Source organism: Haliotis cracherodii, unplaced genomic scaffold (genome assembly GCF_022045235.1).
Source record: "Haliotis cracherodii isolate W230 unplaced genomic scaffold, xgHalCrac1.p SCAF_15, whole genome shotgun sequence".
Lineage (NCBI taxonomy): Eukaryota > Metazoa > Mollusca > Gastropoda > Lepetellida > Haliotidae > Haliotis > Haliotis cracherodii.
Window position 1 is genome coordinate 18854853 of NW_027266270.1, and position 18662 is coordinate 18873514.

The window sequence follows — 18662 nt, forward strand, 5'->3', positions numbered from 1 at the left end:
TAAGCTGACACGCCCTTATGTAACTTGAATTCTGTTCAAAGTAAAGCTAAACCCAACTCAATCACTCTCAGTAATTTTTTTAAATGTGTGTAGACCAAATACTGAAAAAAAGTCCTTGCAACATGTGTTGTGATGCTTTAAAATAAATGTTAAAAAATGAATTCACATTTTGAGTTCAGGAAATGACATCTATTAAATATCTTAGGTGGAAACCTGCATATTACATACAGAATCTCTTCATCAAAATGAAACGAAAAACTTCAGATAATGACTGATTCCATAGTGAAAGCAAATACTGATTTCCTAACAACACTGAACTATTTATGTGACATGCTATGCTTGCAAAGGAAATGCTTGCATGAGGCTCTTAATAAGGGGGTGTTACAAGTCAGTTGTCAGTACAATTTGGGGCCTTTCGTTAGTAGTCATTATTTTTTCGGCTCAGTTGGTTAAGAAGCTCACTTGAAAATAGGACAAGCTTTTAAGTTGAATCTTGAATCTAAAATGTGAAATATCTCTATGCAAATGCACATTGTCTGTCTGTGAGGAAACATTGGGACAGCTGGTTCTACTTTTGGTTCATTACTAGATTTCATGGTTTGCCAATACCAACATTTGTTGTGTCATTATATCTAGTCATACATGACTTTTACGAGATTTAGGACTACCACAATAAACAGTAAAGTTTTAATTGACACTAAGCAGTTTTTATGGACATTTTATATTAATCTTTTACTATAATCATTAGACGCATCTTACGTATACAAAGCTACAGATAAGCAGTGTATTTGCGTAAAATACCCCTAGAAATATTCAAAACCCAATTACTTTCAATTAACTTGCATACAGAAACACATGCATTAAATGAAAAACTCAAATGTATAAAAACAGCACGAGTAAATACCCAATGAAGTTATTTCAGCATGCGTTCAAAGGAGCTAATTTCCGAAACATAAATAATTTACTTTCCAAGTCAAGTCTATATATTTAGAACAGTTATATACATCTAAAACATTATTTCATTTTTGAAAATCTTACGATGTTCATTAATTTTGGTTATTTGTAGCTCTGCGTATGCAATAGTTTTTAGTTGTTTTACGCTCAGCAATACACCATCAGGCCCCTCTAGCATTAGCAAATGAATACACAGTGCAGCAATTAATTTTTAAACAGGGCTTCATCTTTGATGAGTGGCATGTAGCCTATAGCTAATCAATATTATTTGATATTCCGTCAATGTAGATCAATCGTTCTGTATGATACTAGATTTTCAATACGCAGTCAGCAGTGCGTAGCAACGTGATTGGATGACAAGTTATGCCTTCGCGCTTCGGATATGTTGAAAGAGAGTCGAATGGACCTGGTATACACATTAAAACATTCATTGTCCGAGTTGAAAGTTGATATTTTTACTTAACAGAGCAATCTCATTAAAATCAGATCTTGGTTCTCGTTGCCGCTTAACAAAGATCCGAGGACATCCCATTACGGGTCATGTCAGATCGACCTTTCGTGAACTCTGACTGACCAATAGAATTACTGACATGAAGTCGACATTAGTCAATCAGCTTTCTTTTTCTTTACGGCATTAATTTCAAACTGGCGACTACGATTCGAAACATATTTTGACAAATTCTTGTTTAAAAATTTGAAACCTGAACAAAAGAACATTCTCGAATGGCTAATATTTGGTCTAGATTGTATAGATTTAGTCGTTAAGCCCGTAACTATCGTTCGGAATACCCTGTTTTACAGTTATCGAGCTTGAATGATTAGAAATCACATTCCGCTTGTCACTTTCCTGATCTAGTAACCGACGCTCTGATTGGTCGGATGAAAGGTCGTTCTGACGTGACCCCTAATGGGATGTCCTCAGATCTTTGTTTAGCGGTAGCGAGAACTGAGATCTGATTTTAATGAGATTGGTTAACAGAGTTTAAGCCATCATGACAAAACTCTTTGTTGCAGTTGATTCTGAGCCAGAAAGTCACTGGCAATTCTGCACATGAATTTCAACAAGTTGAATGACACAAGAGTAGGTCATTATGCTAAATTATAGAAAATTTACATATCAACCATAACGTGGTTGTATTCAGAGAAATTACGCGATTGTGTTGGTTCCCAGACCCTACTTTTGGAATCAACAGAAACAGCCACCTGATGGGAGATCCTACTGAAACATTAGTCATTGGGTGACTGTTTATAATTGTCTATGGAACTAAGATACCGTATTCAACGTAATAAGCGCCCAGGGCGCTCTCAAAATTAGAAATAGGGGGCTCTTATTAGAATAGAATTTTGGTGAGAAAAAAATACAGAATTGAAAGATTGTAAATTTCGTGATTTATGGTGACAGCCTGAAAAGAAACAAATGAAAAGTCTGTGCGTATTATACACGACAGATATATTTTCCAGGATTTAATTGCCCATAATTAAGGGTGCATATAACACACGAGTGCATATTATACACGAATAAATAAGTGTTCATTGATCAATCGGAAGGGGTGCTAATTGGGATTGTTCACTAGCCAATATATTAGCAAATATTGCCATGGGCGCTTATTAGAGCGGGACGCTTATTATGTCGAATACGGTAATGAAATATATTGCAATTTTATTTTTTTATCAAGATGCAGGAGGCAGAAACAAGGATTTCATGGTTGACAGGAGGTTTGATTAATTAAAGTGAAAGTGAAAATAACTTACACTAACATTTTGTTGAATTCCAAGTCTTAGGACTAATCAGATCTAGTTACTCGTGTTTTGAGGTAAGCAGATTGCCAGCGATATGAGACTGCATGTTCTTCTGTTGTTATGGATATATTTTGAAAATGCTTTTAGGTTGTTTCATTTTTTTATCTGAACATTTCTTGAAACAAAATAATTTGCAAGTATAGACTGAAATGCGGACACTTATCACTGAAGGCAAAATGTGGCAAAATTCATTTTATCGTTACCCGGAATCCCTACAGGGTCTATTTGTCTGGGGTTCGAATCCCCTGCACATCCTGGTTTTGCTTCAAGGTCTCTCTGCACCATACCAGTGATCATGGGTTTCATAAAAATGTAAACATCTATATGGGCTTCTGCATCTTTAAACTATCCTGCGATGATATCATTGAAATACTGTTAAAAGCAACTTGCTCACTCAGTGCCTGAAATAGCATGGTCACTGACTAGTTATTAATTAACGGATCCAAGGAGGAAGTAGTCCTGGCAGTAATGTTAATGTGACCCGTAAGGATCCGGGGTAGAATAGGTCTTCAGCAACCCATGCTTGTCATAAGAGGCGACTTATATCTTAGTACCACACACTTTACCCTACCCAAGATACCCGTGAAGATCCGGGGTAGAATAGGTCTTCAGCAACCCATGCTTGTCATAAGAGGCGACTTGTATCTTAGTACCACACACTTTACCCTACCCAAGATACCTGTGAAGATCCTGGGTAGAATAGGTCTTCAGCAACCCATGCTTGTCATAAGAGGCGACTTATATCTTAGTACCACACACTTTACTCTACCCGAGATACCCGTGAAGATCCGGGGTAGAATAGGTCTTCAGCAACCCATGCTTGTCATAAGAGGCGACTTATATCTTAGTACCTCACACTTTACCCTACCCAAGATACCCGTGAAGATCCTGGGTAGAATAGGTCTTCAGCAACCCATGCTTGTCATGAGAGGCGACTTATATCTTAGTACCTCACACTTTACTCTACCCGAGATACCCGTGAAGATCCGGGGTAGAATAGGTCTTCAGCAACCCATGCTTGCCGTAAAAGGCGACTATGCTTGTCGTAAGAGGCGACTAACGGGATCGGGTGGTCAGGCATGCTGACCTGGTTGATGCATGTCATCGTATCCCAAATGGACTGATGCTCATGGTGTTGAGCACTGGATTGTCTGGTCCATCCTCAATTATTTACAGATCGCCGTCATAAAGCTAGAATATTGCTGAGTGTGGTATTAAATAACAAACAAACAAATAAACACACTGACTAGTTTAGGGTTGTAATCAGGGGAATCGGGAATTCAGCCCCAGGAGGAGGAACCTGACCACTGGGCCACCTATAGCTCCCAGGCCAACACGGGTCTGTAATAGTACACAATAATCAATAGCTTCTCTAACTAATTAAACCTTCAAGGCAATGTATTGCTTTCCTAAGACTATTACAACATTAGGGAGAAGTGTGCGATGATGATATGCATAGAGAATTGCAGCTCACTCCTCTCCATGAATATGCTTGGAGGACTGGCAAAGCTATCACATGTAACCTTTGATGGTCATAATCCATAATTAATCGATCAATATACACACAGTCTTCCACAGGTCCAATCCTCGCGAGGCAACAGATACGTGTTGGAGTACGGCATCACAGCGCCTTGTGCAAGACTCGGCCGCTGTGTGAACTGTGGTTGTCAGTCGATATTCCTCAGACGGAGTTAACTGGGTCAAACTCACGATGCTTAGACGGCCTATATTGATCTGTGTTACGTCTTGGTACCACTAGGGGAGGAACTATTTCTCATAGAACAAATTGTTTGTGTGAAGTATCGGTCATTAGTTGCTATGTGATCGTGTATTTGTTTTTTTCAAAATCAATGTAGGCCAATGTTTGATGCTTGTTTATGTAGCAGCTTGCTTGATCAATGATTCATCTTGTTCATGACATCTTTGCTTTATTCATATCTATTTTATAGGATGTTTGTAAACAGGTTATTTTGGAATTTGTGGTTAACTGTAATCAACTTGATTGGTGTAATGCCAAATGGTGCTTGGGATGACATTTTTTATTGCATTGGGGGCAGCTATTAATGAAGGCATGGTAATTACATATGGCAGTTTCTTCAGGCCTAAAAGTTTAAATTTTTACCAAGTAGCCATATGGCTATAAGTATATTTTTCAAGGTAGCCAGTGGTAAAATCAAGAAGTCAAGCCAATATTGTAGGTAGCCAAAAGCAAATGAAATTATCTTTTATCAAATAACTATTATAATATGTACAAGTCATAGCACTAGTCTTGAAATTGTATATTAGTGAAACCTGTTCTTGATTTTTGGTACATGTGACTCAGACAATGATACAATTTATGTTACTAGATTATTTATGCTTATCCAATGAACATTGTCAGCTAAAATAAATTACATAAATATCTCAAACTCTTCAGACCGCCTCCGTGGTCTAGTGGTAGAGCATCCGCCCGGAGAGCAGAAGGTCCGGGGTTAGGACGTAAAGACGTTCCAAGATGGTACTTGTTGTTACCCTGTCTGGCGCTCGGCATTAAGGGGCTAAAACAAGGACTGGTCGTCTCGGAGTCAGTATACTGTGTCTGAGTTTGGTATTCATGTTAAACTGCGACATAGTATCTCAGTGAGCTAGCACTATAAATCAGCATCAGTCCGGACTAGTACAAGGAGCCACACACATGCATGCATGTCGCTACATAAGTGCAATCATCTTGGACACGATGTTAAACCCAATTTCACCTTCACCTCACCTCAAACTCTTCATGATCTCTGATGATGGAGTGGATACAAGAGCAGTGCTGGAAATGACTTTAACCGTAAGATGGTCAGGAGGAATAGTACCTTTCAAAGTGCTCGCTAAAACAAACATATCTCACCAAAAATGAATGCACTCAATCATGTGATTTCCTCACAGTGTGGATTAAGATGGCAATTGTCGAGAAATGTTTTGCCCTACATGAAGTGTTCACAGAACTATTTTCAGCTGGAAGATCTGTCGATCTGGGATTTCCCAACATTGTTGGGGAACATGGGAGTTGAAGAGATATGTGTGGCCCCATATGAAGTGTTCACAGAAGCATCAACTGGGTTTTCTCAACTGACTGTTGGGCAGTGAAGATCCGGGTTAGAATAGGTCTTCAGCAACCCATGCTTGCTGTAAAAAGCCACTATGCTTGTCGTAAGAGGCGACTAACGGGATTGGATGGTCAGGCTTGCTGACTTGGTTGATGCATGTCATCGTATCCCAATTGCATGGATCGATGCTCATGATGTCAATCACTGGATTGTCTGGTCCATCTGCGATTATTTACAGACCGCTGTCATTTAGCTTGAATATTGAATGTAGAGTTTGTTGCAGATATTTCTGCACTAAATCATACTTAAATTTATTGTAATTGGCCCAGATGGCAATTAGGAAAAGACTGCTAGCCTGTAGCTGTTTGTGTCTTGTCATAGATATCCTAAGTGCTGGTAGAAATTCAAACTCTTGGTGTGGTACCTTTGAGCCATTAGAAGTAGATATATTGGGTTAGTTTCTATCGATCAGTTAATCAAATGTTAAAAATGACCAAACAAAACTTACTCACAAATTTATTCCTAATTAAAATTGTGTTTTTGCTTTTATAGATATCCATATAAGCTCAACACTTTTACTTTGGAATTGAAAGATAATCTCTATAGGTTTATGCTACCCTGGTTATGTCATATGTGTTTGTACTGTCTGAGAACTTTGATCTATATCACATTGCCTTTTTCAAATACCACGAGAAGTAATTATCTCATCTACAGATATCCTTAGAACTTTTTTTTGTTGTTGTCTGGACAGTCTCAGACAGATCACCTTGAGATTAACGTAAATAATGTAGCCTTGTGATATACAATGTTACACAAACTTTTCTCTATCATACAATTGGTAGGTTTCTCAGCAGGATAATGTCAACGGATAAAAACAAACAGTATTGGGGGTATTTATTGCTAAATATTCAAATGGGAAAGGTTTTTATTACCTTCAGTGTTTTCTAACAAGTATGGAATCGCTCTTTCCTGCCGGTGATCAAATGAGAATTGACCATTGGACCTGGACAAAATACTAAGATAATGGTTATCATTATCCAAATAATAGTGTAAGATACCAATAATTGGTGTCTTAAAGGGCATAGCTGAGGACTTGAACAAGTGTAGGCAACCTTGCAAAGTTGCAAAGAAATTTAGCAAGGCCGGTTGGGATTTTTGTTTCCGTACCTGTGCTTGTTGACATCTGTTGCTTGGGTCTTTTCCTGAATAAAAAAACAGTTGGATTTGGATGAAATGTGTCTGAACTTTTTACCTTGTTTCATTATATACGAGGGCTGGCTGAAAAGTTCTAAGCCTAAGTGGGATATCTCAATCGGATTGAAACAAACCTTTGCCACCAACAAGTACAATCATTTAATGAATCATAGACATAAGAACTGCAACTGTAATGTTATTATTGTCTTTGTACCAGACCATCTTGTGAACCTACCCATTGAAATCACCAGAAATGGACAAAACTGGCCATAGGGCAGTCATCAAGTACCTGCAACTGAAAGGGCTAACTCCAACACAGATACATGCTGACATGGTCTCCACTTTAGGGGATGACGCCCCTTTCTTTTCCACTGTAAAGAAGTGGGCCTCGGAATTCAAGCGTGGCAGAGAGAGCCTTGACGATGACCTACGTCCAGGAAGACCTTCAACAGCAACCATTCCGGAAAACATTACCCGGGTGCATGACATGGTGATGGATGATCAACGATTGACCACTTGACATATTGCCAGTGTTGTGGGCATCTCTCATGAGAGGGTTGAGCACATTATCACCAACGAGTTGGGAATGACAAAAGTTTCTGCAAGATGGGTGCCAAAGCTCTTGACAGCGGATCAGAAACGTGTCAGATTCCTGACGTCCCGTGACAATTTATGCCGTTTTGAAGCAGATCCCGATGATTTTTTGGCCCAATTTGTAACCATGGATGAGACCTGGATTCATCACTTTCAACCAGAAACCAAAATTCAGTCTAAATAATGGAAGCATCCAGAATCACCAGCCCCCCCCCCCCCCCCCCAAAAAAAAAGCCAAGTCAGTTCCTTCTGCTAGAAAGGTGATGGCTTCGGTCTTTTGGGATTCCAAGGGTATTCTGCTGATTGACTATCTTGAAAAAGGCCAGACTATCAATGGAAGATTATGCTGACCTACTGAGACAGTTGCATGAAGCTATCAAAGCTAAGCGCCGGGGAATGCTCACTAAAGGAGTCCTGTTCCACCAAGACAATGCTCCTGTTCACAAATAGGTGGTTGCCATGTCACCGATCCATGATTGTGGCTTCGAACTCATTATCCACCCCACTTATTCACCCGATTTGGCACGGTCAGAATTCCACCTGTTTCCCAATATGAAAAAGAGGAACTAGCCGGTCGCCATTTTCCTAGTAATGTTGACGTCATTTCCGCTGTGAATGACTTTTTTAGTGTGGCTGAAGAATATTTCTTCTTGACCGGCATCCAGGCCTTGCAGCATCGCTGGCAAAAGTGTGTAAACCTGGAAGGGGACTATGTGGAGAAATAAATGAAAACCATCAACTTGGTACGGGTCTTTCACAGTTTGGCTTAGAACTTTTCAGCCAGCCCTCGTAGCTGTGTTGGATATCTGACTGAATTTCATAATCCCATTACAAAACGTTATGACAGGACAGTCAGACAAGACAAACGTGATGTTTCATAGACTAGAATAGGAAGACTGCAACTACAATTACAACTACAACTACAACTACAACCACAACTACAACCACAACTACAGCTACTTGCAGGTGTACCAGGGGCGGTCGGGTAGCCTAGTGGTTAAAGCGTTCGCTCGTCACGCCGAAGACCCTTTTTGATTCCCGACATGGGTACAATGTGTGAAGCCCATTTCTGGTGTCCCCCGCCGTGATATTGCTGGAATTTGCTAAAAGCGGCGTAAAACCATACTCACTCTCTCACTGCAGATGTACCGAGTTGACAAAGTTGAAATATAATCTGTGTGTAGGCAGTTGTTTTTTTGTCTATGCCAAAGTCTGAAAGAAAAATTCAGTTGGAACTATATTGACTGTTGTCATTGTCCAACTGACTTATCACTGACATTGTGAGAAATATATTCATGACCTCATTCCAGGAAAGCTTGCAATGTTTAGATACCACTTGTGAGAGATAAATATACTTATTTTTGATGATAGAATTCAATAATGACATTATGGGATAAATAGCGTATCATACTTCTGGGGAGTGAATACCCTCTTGTTTGGAATAATACAGTGTTTATCTATCCTAGTACAGGTATTTACCAAATCACAGCATGCTCATGTGATAAACTCTATTTATCTTTTGCTGTTTGTTTTGAGGGTCTATTTATACATTTTCTGATAGCTAATGAGATTTTGTATGTAATCTTGACCTGACATGATAATGTCATCATTGATTAACCATCTTGACAATATCATTATAACAATCTTATTTTGATTTCAAGTCAACATTGACTTTCAGCATGCTGATAGATGACTCCGAAAAGTAGAGTCATTGATATTGCTCACATAAAGTCATACACATGGCCGCTAAGGCAGCCATATTTGGATATCCTTGCCATTCCTGCATGTGTTGGGCACCATGATTCGCTGTGAAGATTTGTGTCCCTTGGGCACGCCAGAAACCTATGATTGTGAGTTTGAATCCCAGTTCGCCCCAATTATGTTTCTAGGTTTGTCAGCACCATACCCATGCTCGTGGGTTTCAATAAAGTGGTAAACGTCTGAGACCTGTATCACTTCAGGCTTTCCTCCCACATTAAGCTCACACGCTGTAATATAACTGGAATATTGTTAAAAGCGGCGTTAAACCCAACTCACTCCTGCATGTGTCAGTGCTTAAAAATTCTTCCAAAGCCAAGGGAGTTAAGCGACTTTAAAATTCAGTTTATACCCTTGCAGGACTAGGCTGGAATTATGGAGTTATGTTTTGACTGGACTAAAGAGTCTATGCATGGGACTAAACAGTCTATGCATATAAGTCAACATCCGGTTTGTAAACTGCAGTGCAGATTTCGGTCGATTGCAGGATTTACAAAGCATGTGTATCGTCATCTTAGTATCAACAGATACTTTCCAAATCTCTTCAGGGACGGTCTGGTCGCCTAGTGGTTCCATTCCCTACATGGGTACAATGTGTGAAGCCTATTTCCTGTGTCCCCTGCCATGACATTGCTGAAATATTGCTAAAAGCTTAGTAAAACCATACTCACTCACTCACCAAATCTTTTCATCTTTTCAATCAAGGTGCTCGTTTGATTTGATGTACTTTGTTTTATTATAATATAGAACTTGATTATCGATCAGATCGCCTCCCTGGGCACCGCCATTTTGTTTGAAACAAATGCAAGTGATATCAGAGGAATCTGATTGGACAATAGGAGGGACATAGAAGGGGCATAAGTAGTTATATCCACTTGTGGCGCTACAATCGAACCCAGAAATTGAGGCCTAGTAGGGCAAGGGTGGAACTGGTCTTTCACAGTCAATTAACTCCCTTGCCAAGGGAAGAAGGTGTCAATGTGTAATTTGACTTTCAGGTAGTATTCTCTTTTTTTCTTGTGTGATTGGGTTTAACAGCTCTTATGTCCACACTACAAGAACATATTATTGAACTTCCCCTCCCAAAAATCTCAGTTCAGTTAAATTCCCAGAATTCCAGAATTATGTCGCTTAGTCGTGCCTGAGTTCCAGGTTTGCCCTGATTCACACCATTCAAATACACATATGAAATGTTTTGGGGCAGTGGCATAGCCCAGTGGTTCAAGCATTTGTTCGTCACGCCGAAGACACGGGTTCGATTCCCCACATGGTACAATGTGTGAAACCAATTTCTGGTGTCCCCCGCCGTGCTATTGCTGAAATGTTTGTCATCACTTTGGACCAGCAACATTGAGCTTGAATGCCATGCCAGACGGAAATATCGTTAAAAGCAGTGATTTACTGACTCACTCACTCAAAGAATAAATTTTAATTCAACAGAGATTTATCCAGGCTGTATCCTTTAGGGTAGTTCTGACTTTCTGACGGTACGGATCATATCAGTCTCATCTAAGTACCTGTAGTCTTGACCTTTATTTATCCGATAAACCGCAGCCACTTAAGCACATCCCACACCAGAGCAGCCTATCTTCTGTTATAATAACCCCCATTTGCTATTGATGAGACTCCTTAAGCAATTCGCCTTCAGCCTCAAACAAGGTAAATCTTGAAGACGATTTATCTTTGGGAAATCTAATTTGAATAGCCAATAGCTGTCTGGCCTCGGAAGGCGAGTATTTCACTTAGCTAACTTTATTTGATTATTGACAAAGACAACTTCATGTTGATTCCCCCAAATCTAGGACTTGTATAGGTCAGTATTGCATCAGGGCTACTGTAATGCCATTAGTCTTTGCATCCATTACTTATTTTTGCTTGCATCTTGGTTTCGGTGTGATCTGATTCTGACATGACTTGATTATAGGGGTATAATGGGATTAGGTAGCAGGCTAGTCTTGCTCGAACTAAAATATGCAGTGGATACGGACACAACAAATGGCTGAAGGGCCTGGTGTGTAATTGTGGGACAATTTGGTCCTGTCTGTGATGTTGCTCAGTGCAGAGAGTTCTTGCTGACAACTATTGTCAGGCAATGAAAGCCCATGTGTCGGCTTGTGGTCTGTGGTATTTCTGGTGCAATAAGGTGGTTTAGTTTGGTGTCTTTTTATGACAGTGATATGGTTTCTGTTAACAGGGAATTTTTTGCGACCTTTTTATTATTGCGAGTTTTGCGAACGAGACTCAATCGCAAAAATTAAAAACGCAAAAAATAAGTATAAATAATACATACATACTTTATTCATTGCAACACGTCATCAAATGTTGAAATCATCAACCAGAACCACAAGTTACTCAATAAGTTAAAAACACAAATGAATGCAGAATGGTCACACAATAAATCACAAATGACAGTGTAAACAGACCAGTCAGTGTCACTGTTACCTCACAGTAATCCTGCCTTCTTCCAACCTCGCTTGATTGCGTCAGTGTCCTTTGCAATTTTGTCCACAATTTTGTTTGCATTCAAACTCACAGTCATGACACTGAGTTGAGTCAATTATCATATTTGATAATTGGTCGCAATCCCTTCCGGTCAATTTTACGGCCAACTCAGATTAACTATCTTCGGAGAGAAGCCGTCTATTGTTTGGTAATCGAGAGGTCATCTCAACACAGCATCTCACAAAAATATCTCGTCGCAGTATTGTCTTTGGTGTCGTATTCGCAATATTTTCACGGCGCAGAAATAAAGCTGTTTACAGTAGTTGTTACTGCCTGTCGCATATATTGTTGCTTTGAGAGTGATAGTTGTCACTTTTGAAACAGAAAATCATTTCTTGGTATATATATGGGTTTATGTATTTGTTAGATTGTCTGGTTTGTTGGAGGACATCTTGTTAGAAGTGCATCACCACTCCACTCCATGCAGCCTGAAACTACCCCAGTCCCAATCCAAATAGACTTCATCATCACCTCTACTCCACTAGAGTCCACACAATGCCTCTTGCACATATGAAGATATCCCACCACACAATGCCTCTTGCACATCCACCCACACAATGCCTCTTGCACATCCACCCACACAATGCCTCTTGCACATCCACCCAAACAATGCCTCTTGCACATCCACCCAAACAATGCCTGTTGTACATCCACCCAAACAATGCCTGTTGCACATCCACCCAAACAATGCCTCTTACACATCCACCCAAACAATGCCTGTTGTACATCCACCCACACAATGCCTGTTGTACATCCACCCAAACAATGCCTCTTGCACATCCACCCAAACAATGCCTGTTGTACATCCACCCACACAATGCCTGTTGCACATCCACCCAAACAATGCCTCTTACACATCCACCCAAACAATGCCTCTTGCACATCCACCCAAACAATGCCTCTTGCACATCCACCCAAACAATGCCTGTTGTACATCCACCCAAACAATGCCTGTTGCACATCCACCCAAACAATGCCTCTTACACATCCACCCAAACAATGCCTGTTGTACATCCACCCACACAATGCCTGTTGTACATCCACCCAAACAATGCCTCTTGCACATCCACCCAAACAATGCCTGTTGTACATCCACCCAAACAATGCCTGTTGTACATCCACCCAAACAATGCCTGTTGTACATCCACCCAAACAATGCCTCTTACACATCCACCCAAACAATGCCTGTTGTACATCCACCCAAACAATGCCTGTTGTACATCCACCCAAACAATGCCTGTTGTACATCCACCCAAACAATGCCTCTTACACATCCACCCAAACAATGCCTGTTGCACATCCACCCAAACAATGCCTGTTGTACATCCACCCAAACAATGCCTGTTGCACATCCACCCAAACAATGCCTGTTGTACATCCACCCAAACAATGCCTGTTGTACATCCACCCAAACAATGCCTGTTGTACATCCACCCAAACAATGCCTCTTGCACATCCACCCAAACAATGCCTCTTGCACATCCACCCACACAATGCCTCTTGCACATCCACCCAAACAATGCCTGTTGTACATCCACCCACACAATACCTCTTGCACATCCACCCACACAATGCCTCTTGCACATCCACCCAAACAATGCCTCTTGCACATCCACCCACACAATGCCTGTTGCACATCCACCCAAACAATGCCTGTTGTACATCCACCCACACAATGCCTCTTGCACATCCACCCACACAATGCCTCTTGCACATCCACCCAAACAATGCCTCTTGCACATCCACCCACACAATGCCTCTTGCACATCCACCCAAACAATGCCTGTTGTACATCCACCCACACAATACCTCTTGCACATCCACCCACACAATGCCTCTTGCACATCCACCCAAACAATGCCTCTTGCACATCCACCCACACAATGCCTGTTGCACATCCACCCAAACAATGCCTGTTGTACATCCACCCACACAATGCCTCTTGCACATCCACCCACACAATGCCTCTTGCACATCCACCCAAACAATGCCTCTTGCACATCCACCCACACAATGCCTCTTGCACATCCACCCAAACAATGCCTGTTGTACATCCACCCACACAATGCCTCTTGCACATCCACCCACACAATATCTCTTGCACATCCAACCACACAATACCTCTTGCACATCCACCCACACAATACCACTTGCACATCCACCCACACAATATCTCTTGCACATCCCAAATGATGCTATCCAGATGTTGCTTGTTTGATAGATATTTCTTAGAAGGTGACAGATGACAAAGTAGACACAATTTACTTCTTTATTTTACTGTAAAGGTGATGTTTTGGTACAGATCCTTATAGATCATTATACCATGTCAAGCAAGACAACGGTATGAGGATCTATACCGAAACGTTGCCTTTACAGTAAAATAAAGAAGTTGTATTAAATAATAAATTATGTCTATTTTTGTGTGGCTGTATGAGTGTGAAGCCCTTCTCTTCAGGAGTCACTGCTGATGTTGACCATGGCTTCTGTCCGAGCAATCTCATTAAAATCAGATCTTAGTTCTCGCTACCGCTAAACAAAGATCTGAGGACATCCCATTATGGGTCATGTCAGACCGACCTTGCGCGAACTTTGATAGACCAATGGAATGACTGACGAGAAGTCGACATTAGCCAATCAGAAGGCAGCTTCCTCGTGTTTTACGGCACTAATTTCAAATTGGCAACTACGCTTCGAAACATATTTTGACAAATTATTGATTAAAGATTTGAAACCTGAACATAAGAACATTCTGGAATGGCTAATAGATGGTCTAGATTGTATGGATTCAGTCGTTAACCCCGTGACTATCGTTCGGAATACCCTGTGTAAAAGATTTTCGGGGTTGCAGACAAGAAATCACATCCGACTGTCACTTTCATGATCTGGTAAGCGACGCTCTGATTGGTCGGGTGAAAGGTCGTTCTGACGTGACCCCAAACTGGATGTCAGATCTTAGTTTAGTGGTAGCGAGAACTAAGATCTGATTTTAATGAGATTGCTGTCCGAGTTGCTTCAATTAAGTTTGTTTCGGGTGACTTGTGCAAGTTACAATACCCTGTAAAGCTAATAATCACAGAGACACCATGAGTTGAATCAGGTAGTCTTCACCTCATTTCAGTCGTGTGGTTAATGGCAGCTCCTTCTACCATGCCATTGAAGGATGATCAAATTTGATTTGTTAATTTTACCGAATTTGAAGTGGTGAATGAGTGATAACCACTTCTGACTGCATCACTGCACGGATTATGTGCACAGCAAAAAGAATTTGCTAAAAATGCATTTTGTGTAATGACAAACCCTTTCTGTTTTTGAATTTGAGGGGGTTTCTTCATTGATTAAGCAATGCTATGTGTAACATTACGTTAACATGTTCGGTTTAAAATGACATGTTGTGATGTTAAAACAACAACGAACCACCTCAAAGTTTAAAGCTGTATGGATTTCTCCTAAATAACAACATTTCGTTTGGGGTGGGTGGGGGGTGTGGTGGGGTGGGTGTGTGTGTGGGGGGTGTGTGTGTGGGGGGGGAATCCACAAAGATTTTGGTTAAAATCAAAGATTTTGATTTAATTCGTTTTTAAATGACATGTTGTGATGTTAAAACAACAACGAAACACCTCAAAGTTTAAAGCTGTATGGATTTCTCCTAAATAACAACATTTCGAGGGGGGGAGGGGGGGGGGGGGGGGAATCCACCAAGATTTTGGTTGTCTCTGGACTAGTGGTAGAGGCCTTGTCTAACCCAGAATACTTATTTTTTCTCTTGCAGACACTGGGTGTAGCAGTGAAGAGGGGGGGGGGGGAGGGGGGGAGGGGGGAATCCACCAAGATTTTGGTTGTCTCTGGACTAGTGGTAGAGGCCTTGTCTAACCCAGAATTCTTATTTTTTCTCTTGCAGACACTGGGTGTAGCAGTGAAGAGCCCCAACAGAACCATTGACAGTGCTGTGAGTGGCTTACGTCAGGCATTCGCTCGAGTCCTCAACTGGCCCATTGACAATATCAGAGTAGATCGCATCAGTGTGAGTGTTTAATTATTGCAGAATATATGGGAGAGAATATTATGTCTTAAAACACTACATTATTGATCAAGTTGTCTTCAAAGACTAGAAGGGGCGGTCGGGTAGCCTAGTGGTTAAAGCGTTCGCTCGACACGCCGAAATGCCCGGGTTCGATTCCCGACATGGGTACAATGTGTGAAGCTCATTTCTGGTGTCCCCCGCCGTGATATTGCTGGAATATTGCTAAAAGCGGCGTAAAACCATACTCAGTCACTCACTCACTCAAAGACTAGATAAACAATATTGTGTTTAAGACCAGGTGTGGGAAAAATGAGGAGCTTGTTTTTCTATCCCACTATTAGTTTACATTAATAGCTTCTTTCATTGATGTCATAAAAAAACATTTTTGCTTAAAAAAAATAATCTCACAAATATTTGTTTTCATGTTCACACAGCGTTTGGGTTCGATTCCCGACATGGGTACAATGTGTGAAGCACACATGAATATGGTGTTAGCGTTGGGCATCTCAACGTGCTTGATTCCCATGCATCCTTTCGAGTTGAGTTGATTGGTTCAACTGTGTCATATGGCCCTGTGGCGCAGGGTAGCATTATGCAGATGGCTGTTTAAATGAAAACTCGTTCCACCCTTGAAGAACAGGTCGGGTTGTTGATGAAATATAGTGATAGCTAAATAGACAGATTTTTTATTCATGCACTGATTGTCTTTAAATGTAATATCCAGTTATGGTTGACTGTTTAATAATCTCATACCAACTTTGACTGGAGTAGGCTTGTACTTCCTTGTATCAGTTGGCAGGCAATGTCATCAGCTTGTACTTCCTTGTTTCAGTTGGCAAACAATGTCATCAGCTTGTACTTCCTTGTTTCAGATGGCAGGCAATGTCATCAGTCTGTACTTCCTTGTTTCAGTTGGCAGGCAGTGTCATCAGCTTGTACTTCCTTGTTTCAGTTGGCAGGCAGTGTCATCAGCTTGTACTTCCTTGTTTCAGTTGGCAAACAATGTCATCAGCTTGTACTTCCTTGTTTCAGTTGGCAAACAATGTCATCAGCTTGTACTTCCTTGTTTCAGTTGGCAAACAGTGTCATCAGCTTGTACTTCCTTGTTTCAGTTGGCAGGCAGTGTCATCAGCTTGTACTTCCTTGTTTCAGTTGGCAGGCAGTGTCATCAGCTTGTACTTCCTTGTTTCAGTTGGCAGGCAATGTCATCAGCTTGTACTTCCTTGTTTCAGTTGGCAGGCAATGTCATCAGCTTGTACTTCCTTGTTTCAGTTGGCAGGCAGTGTCATCAGCTTGTACTTCCTTGTTTCAGTTGGCAAACAATGTCATCAGCTTGTACTTCCTTGTTTCAGTTGGCAAACAATGTCATCAGCTTGTACTTCCTTGTTTCAGTTGGCAGGCAATGTCATCAGCTTGTACTTCCTTGTTTCAGTTGGCAGGCAATGTCATCAGCCTGTACTCCTTGTTTCAGTTGGCAGGCAATGTCATCAGCTTGTACTTCCTTGTTTCAGTTGGCAGGCAGTGTCATCAGCTTGTACTTCCTTGTTTCAGTTGGCAAACAATGTCATCAGCTTGTACCGCCTAGTTTCAGTTGGCAGGCAATGTCATCAGCTTGTACTTCCTTGTTTCAGTTGGCAGGCAATGTCATCAGCCTGTACTCCTTGTTTCAGTTGGCAGGCAATGTCATCAGCTTGTACTTCCTTGTTTCAGTTGGCAGGCAGTGTCATCAGCCTGTACTTCCTTGTTTCAGTTGGCAGGCAATGTCATCAGCTTGTACTTCCTTGTTTCAGTTGGCAAACAATGTCATCAGCCTGTACTTCCTTGTTTCAGTTGGCAGGCAGTGTCATCAGCCTGTACTTCCTTGTTTCAGTTGGCAGGCAATGTCATCAGCCTGTACTTCCTTGTTTCAGTTGGCAGGCAATGTCATCAGCTTGTACTTCCTTGTTTCAGTTGGCAGGCAATGTCATCAGCTTGTACCGCCTAGTTTCAGTTGGCAGGCAATGTCATCAGCCTGTACTTCCTTGTTTCAGTTGGCAAACAATGTCATCAGCTTGTACCGCCTAGTTTCAGTTGGCAGGCAATGTCATCAGCCTGTACTTCCTTGTTTCAGTTGGCAAACAATGTCATCAGCTTGTACCGCCTAGTTTCAGTTGGCAGGCAATGTCATCAGCTTGTACTTCCTTGTTTCAGTTGGCAGGCAGTGTCATCAGCCTGTACTTCCTTGTTTCAGTTGGCAAACAATGTCATCAGCTTGTACTTCCTTGTTTCAGTTGGCAAACAATGTCATCAGCTTGTACCGCCTAGTTTCAGTTGGCAGGCAATGTCATCAGCTTGTACTTCCTTGTTCAGTTGGCAGGCAATGTCATCAGCCTGTACTTCCTTGTTTCAGTTGGCAGGCAATGTCATCTGCTTGTACTTCCTTGTATCAGTTGGCAGGCAGTGTCATCAGCTTGTACTTCCTTGTTTCAGTTGGCAGGCAGTGTCATCAGCCTGTACTTCCTTGTTTCAGTTGGCAAACAATGTCATCAGCTTGTACCGCCTAGTTTCAGTTGGCAGGCAATGTCATCAGCCTGTACTTCCTTGTTTCAGTTGGCAAACAATGTCATCAGCTTGTACCGCCTAGTTTCAGTTGGCAGGCAATGTCATCAGCTTGTACTTCCTTGTTTCAGTTGGCAGGCAGTGTCATCAGCCTGTACTTCCTTGTTTCAGTTGGCAAACAATGTCATCAGCTTGTACTTCCTTGTTTCAGTTGGCAAACAATGTCATCA

General features: G+C 41.3%; 1 protein-coding gene across 1 annotated transcript in view; it reads left to right on the forward strand.

Moving 5' to 3' along the window:
* The window catches only part of LOC139461900 (tyrosine-protein phosphatase non-receptor type 5-like), a 51778-nt gene that overhangs the window by 18448 nt on the left and 14668 nt on the right, over nucleotides 1-18662 (forward strand). The window contains exon 3 of the mRNA XM_071243389.1: nucleotides 15772-15894. Within this exon, the coding sequence (XP_071099490.1) occupies nucleotides 15772-15894 (123 nt within the window). The remainder of the gene's footprint in view (nucleotides 1-15771; nucleotides 15895-18662) is intronic.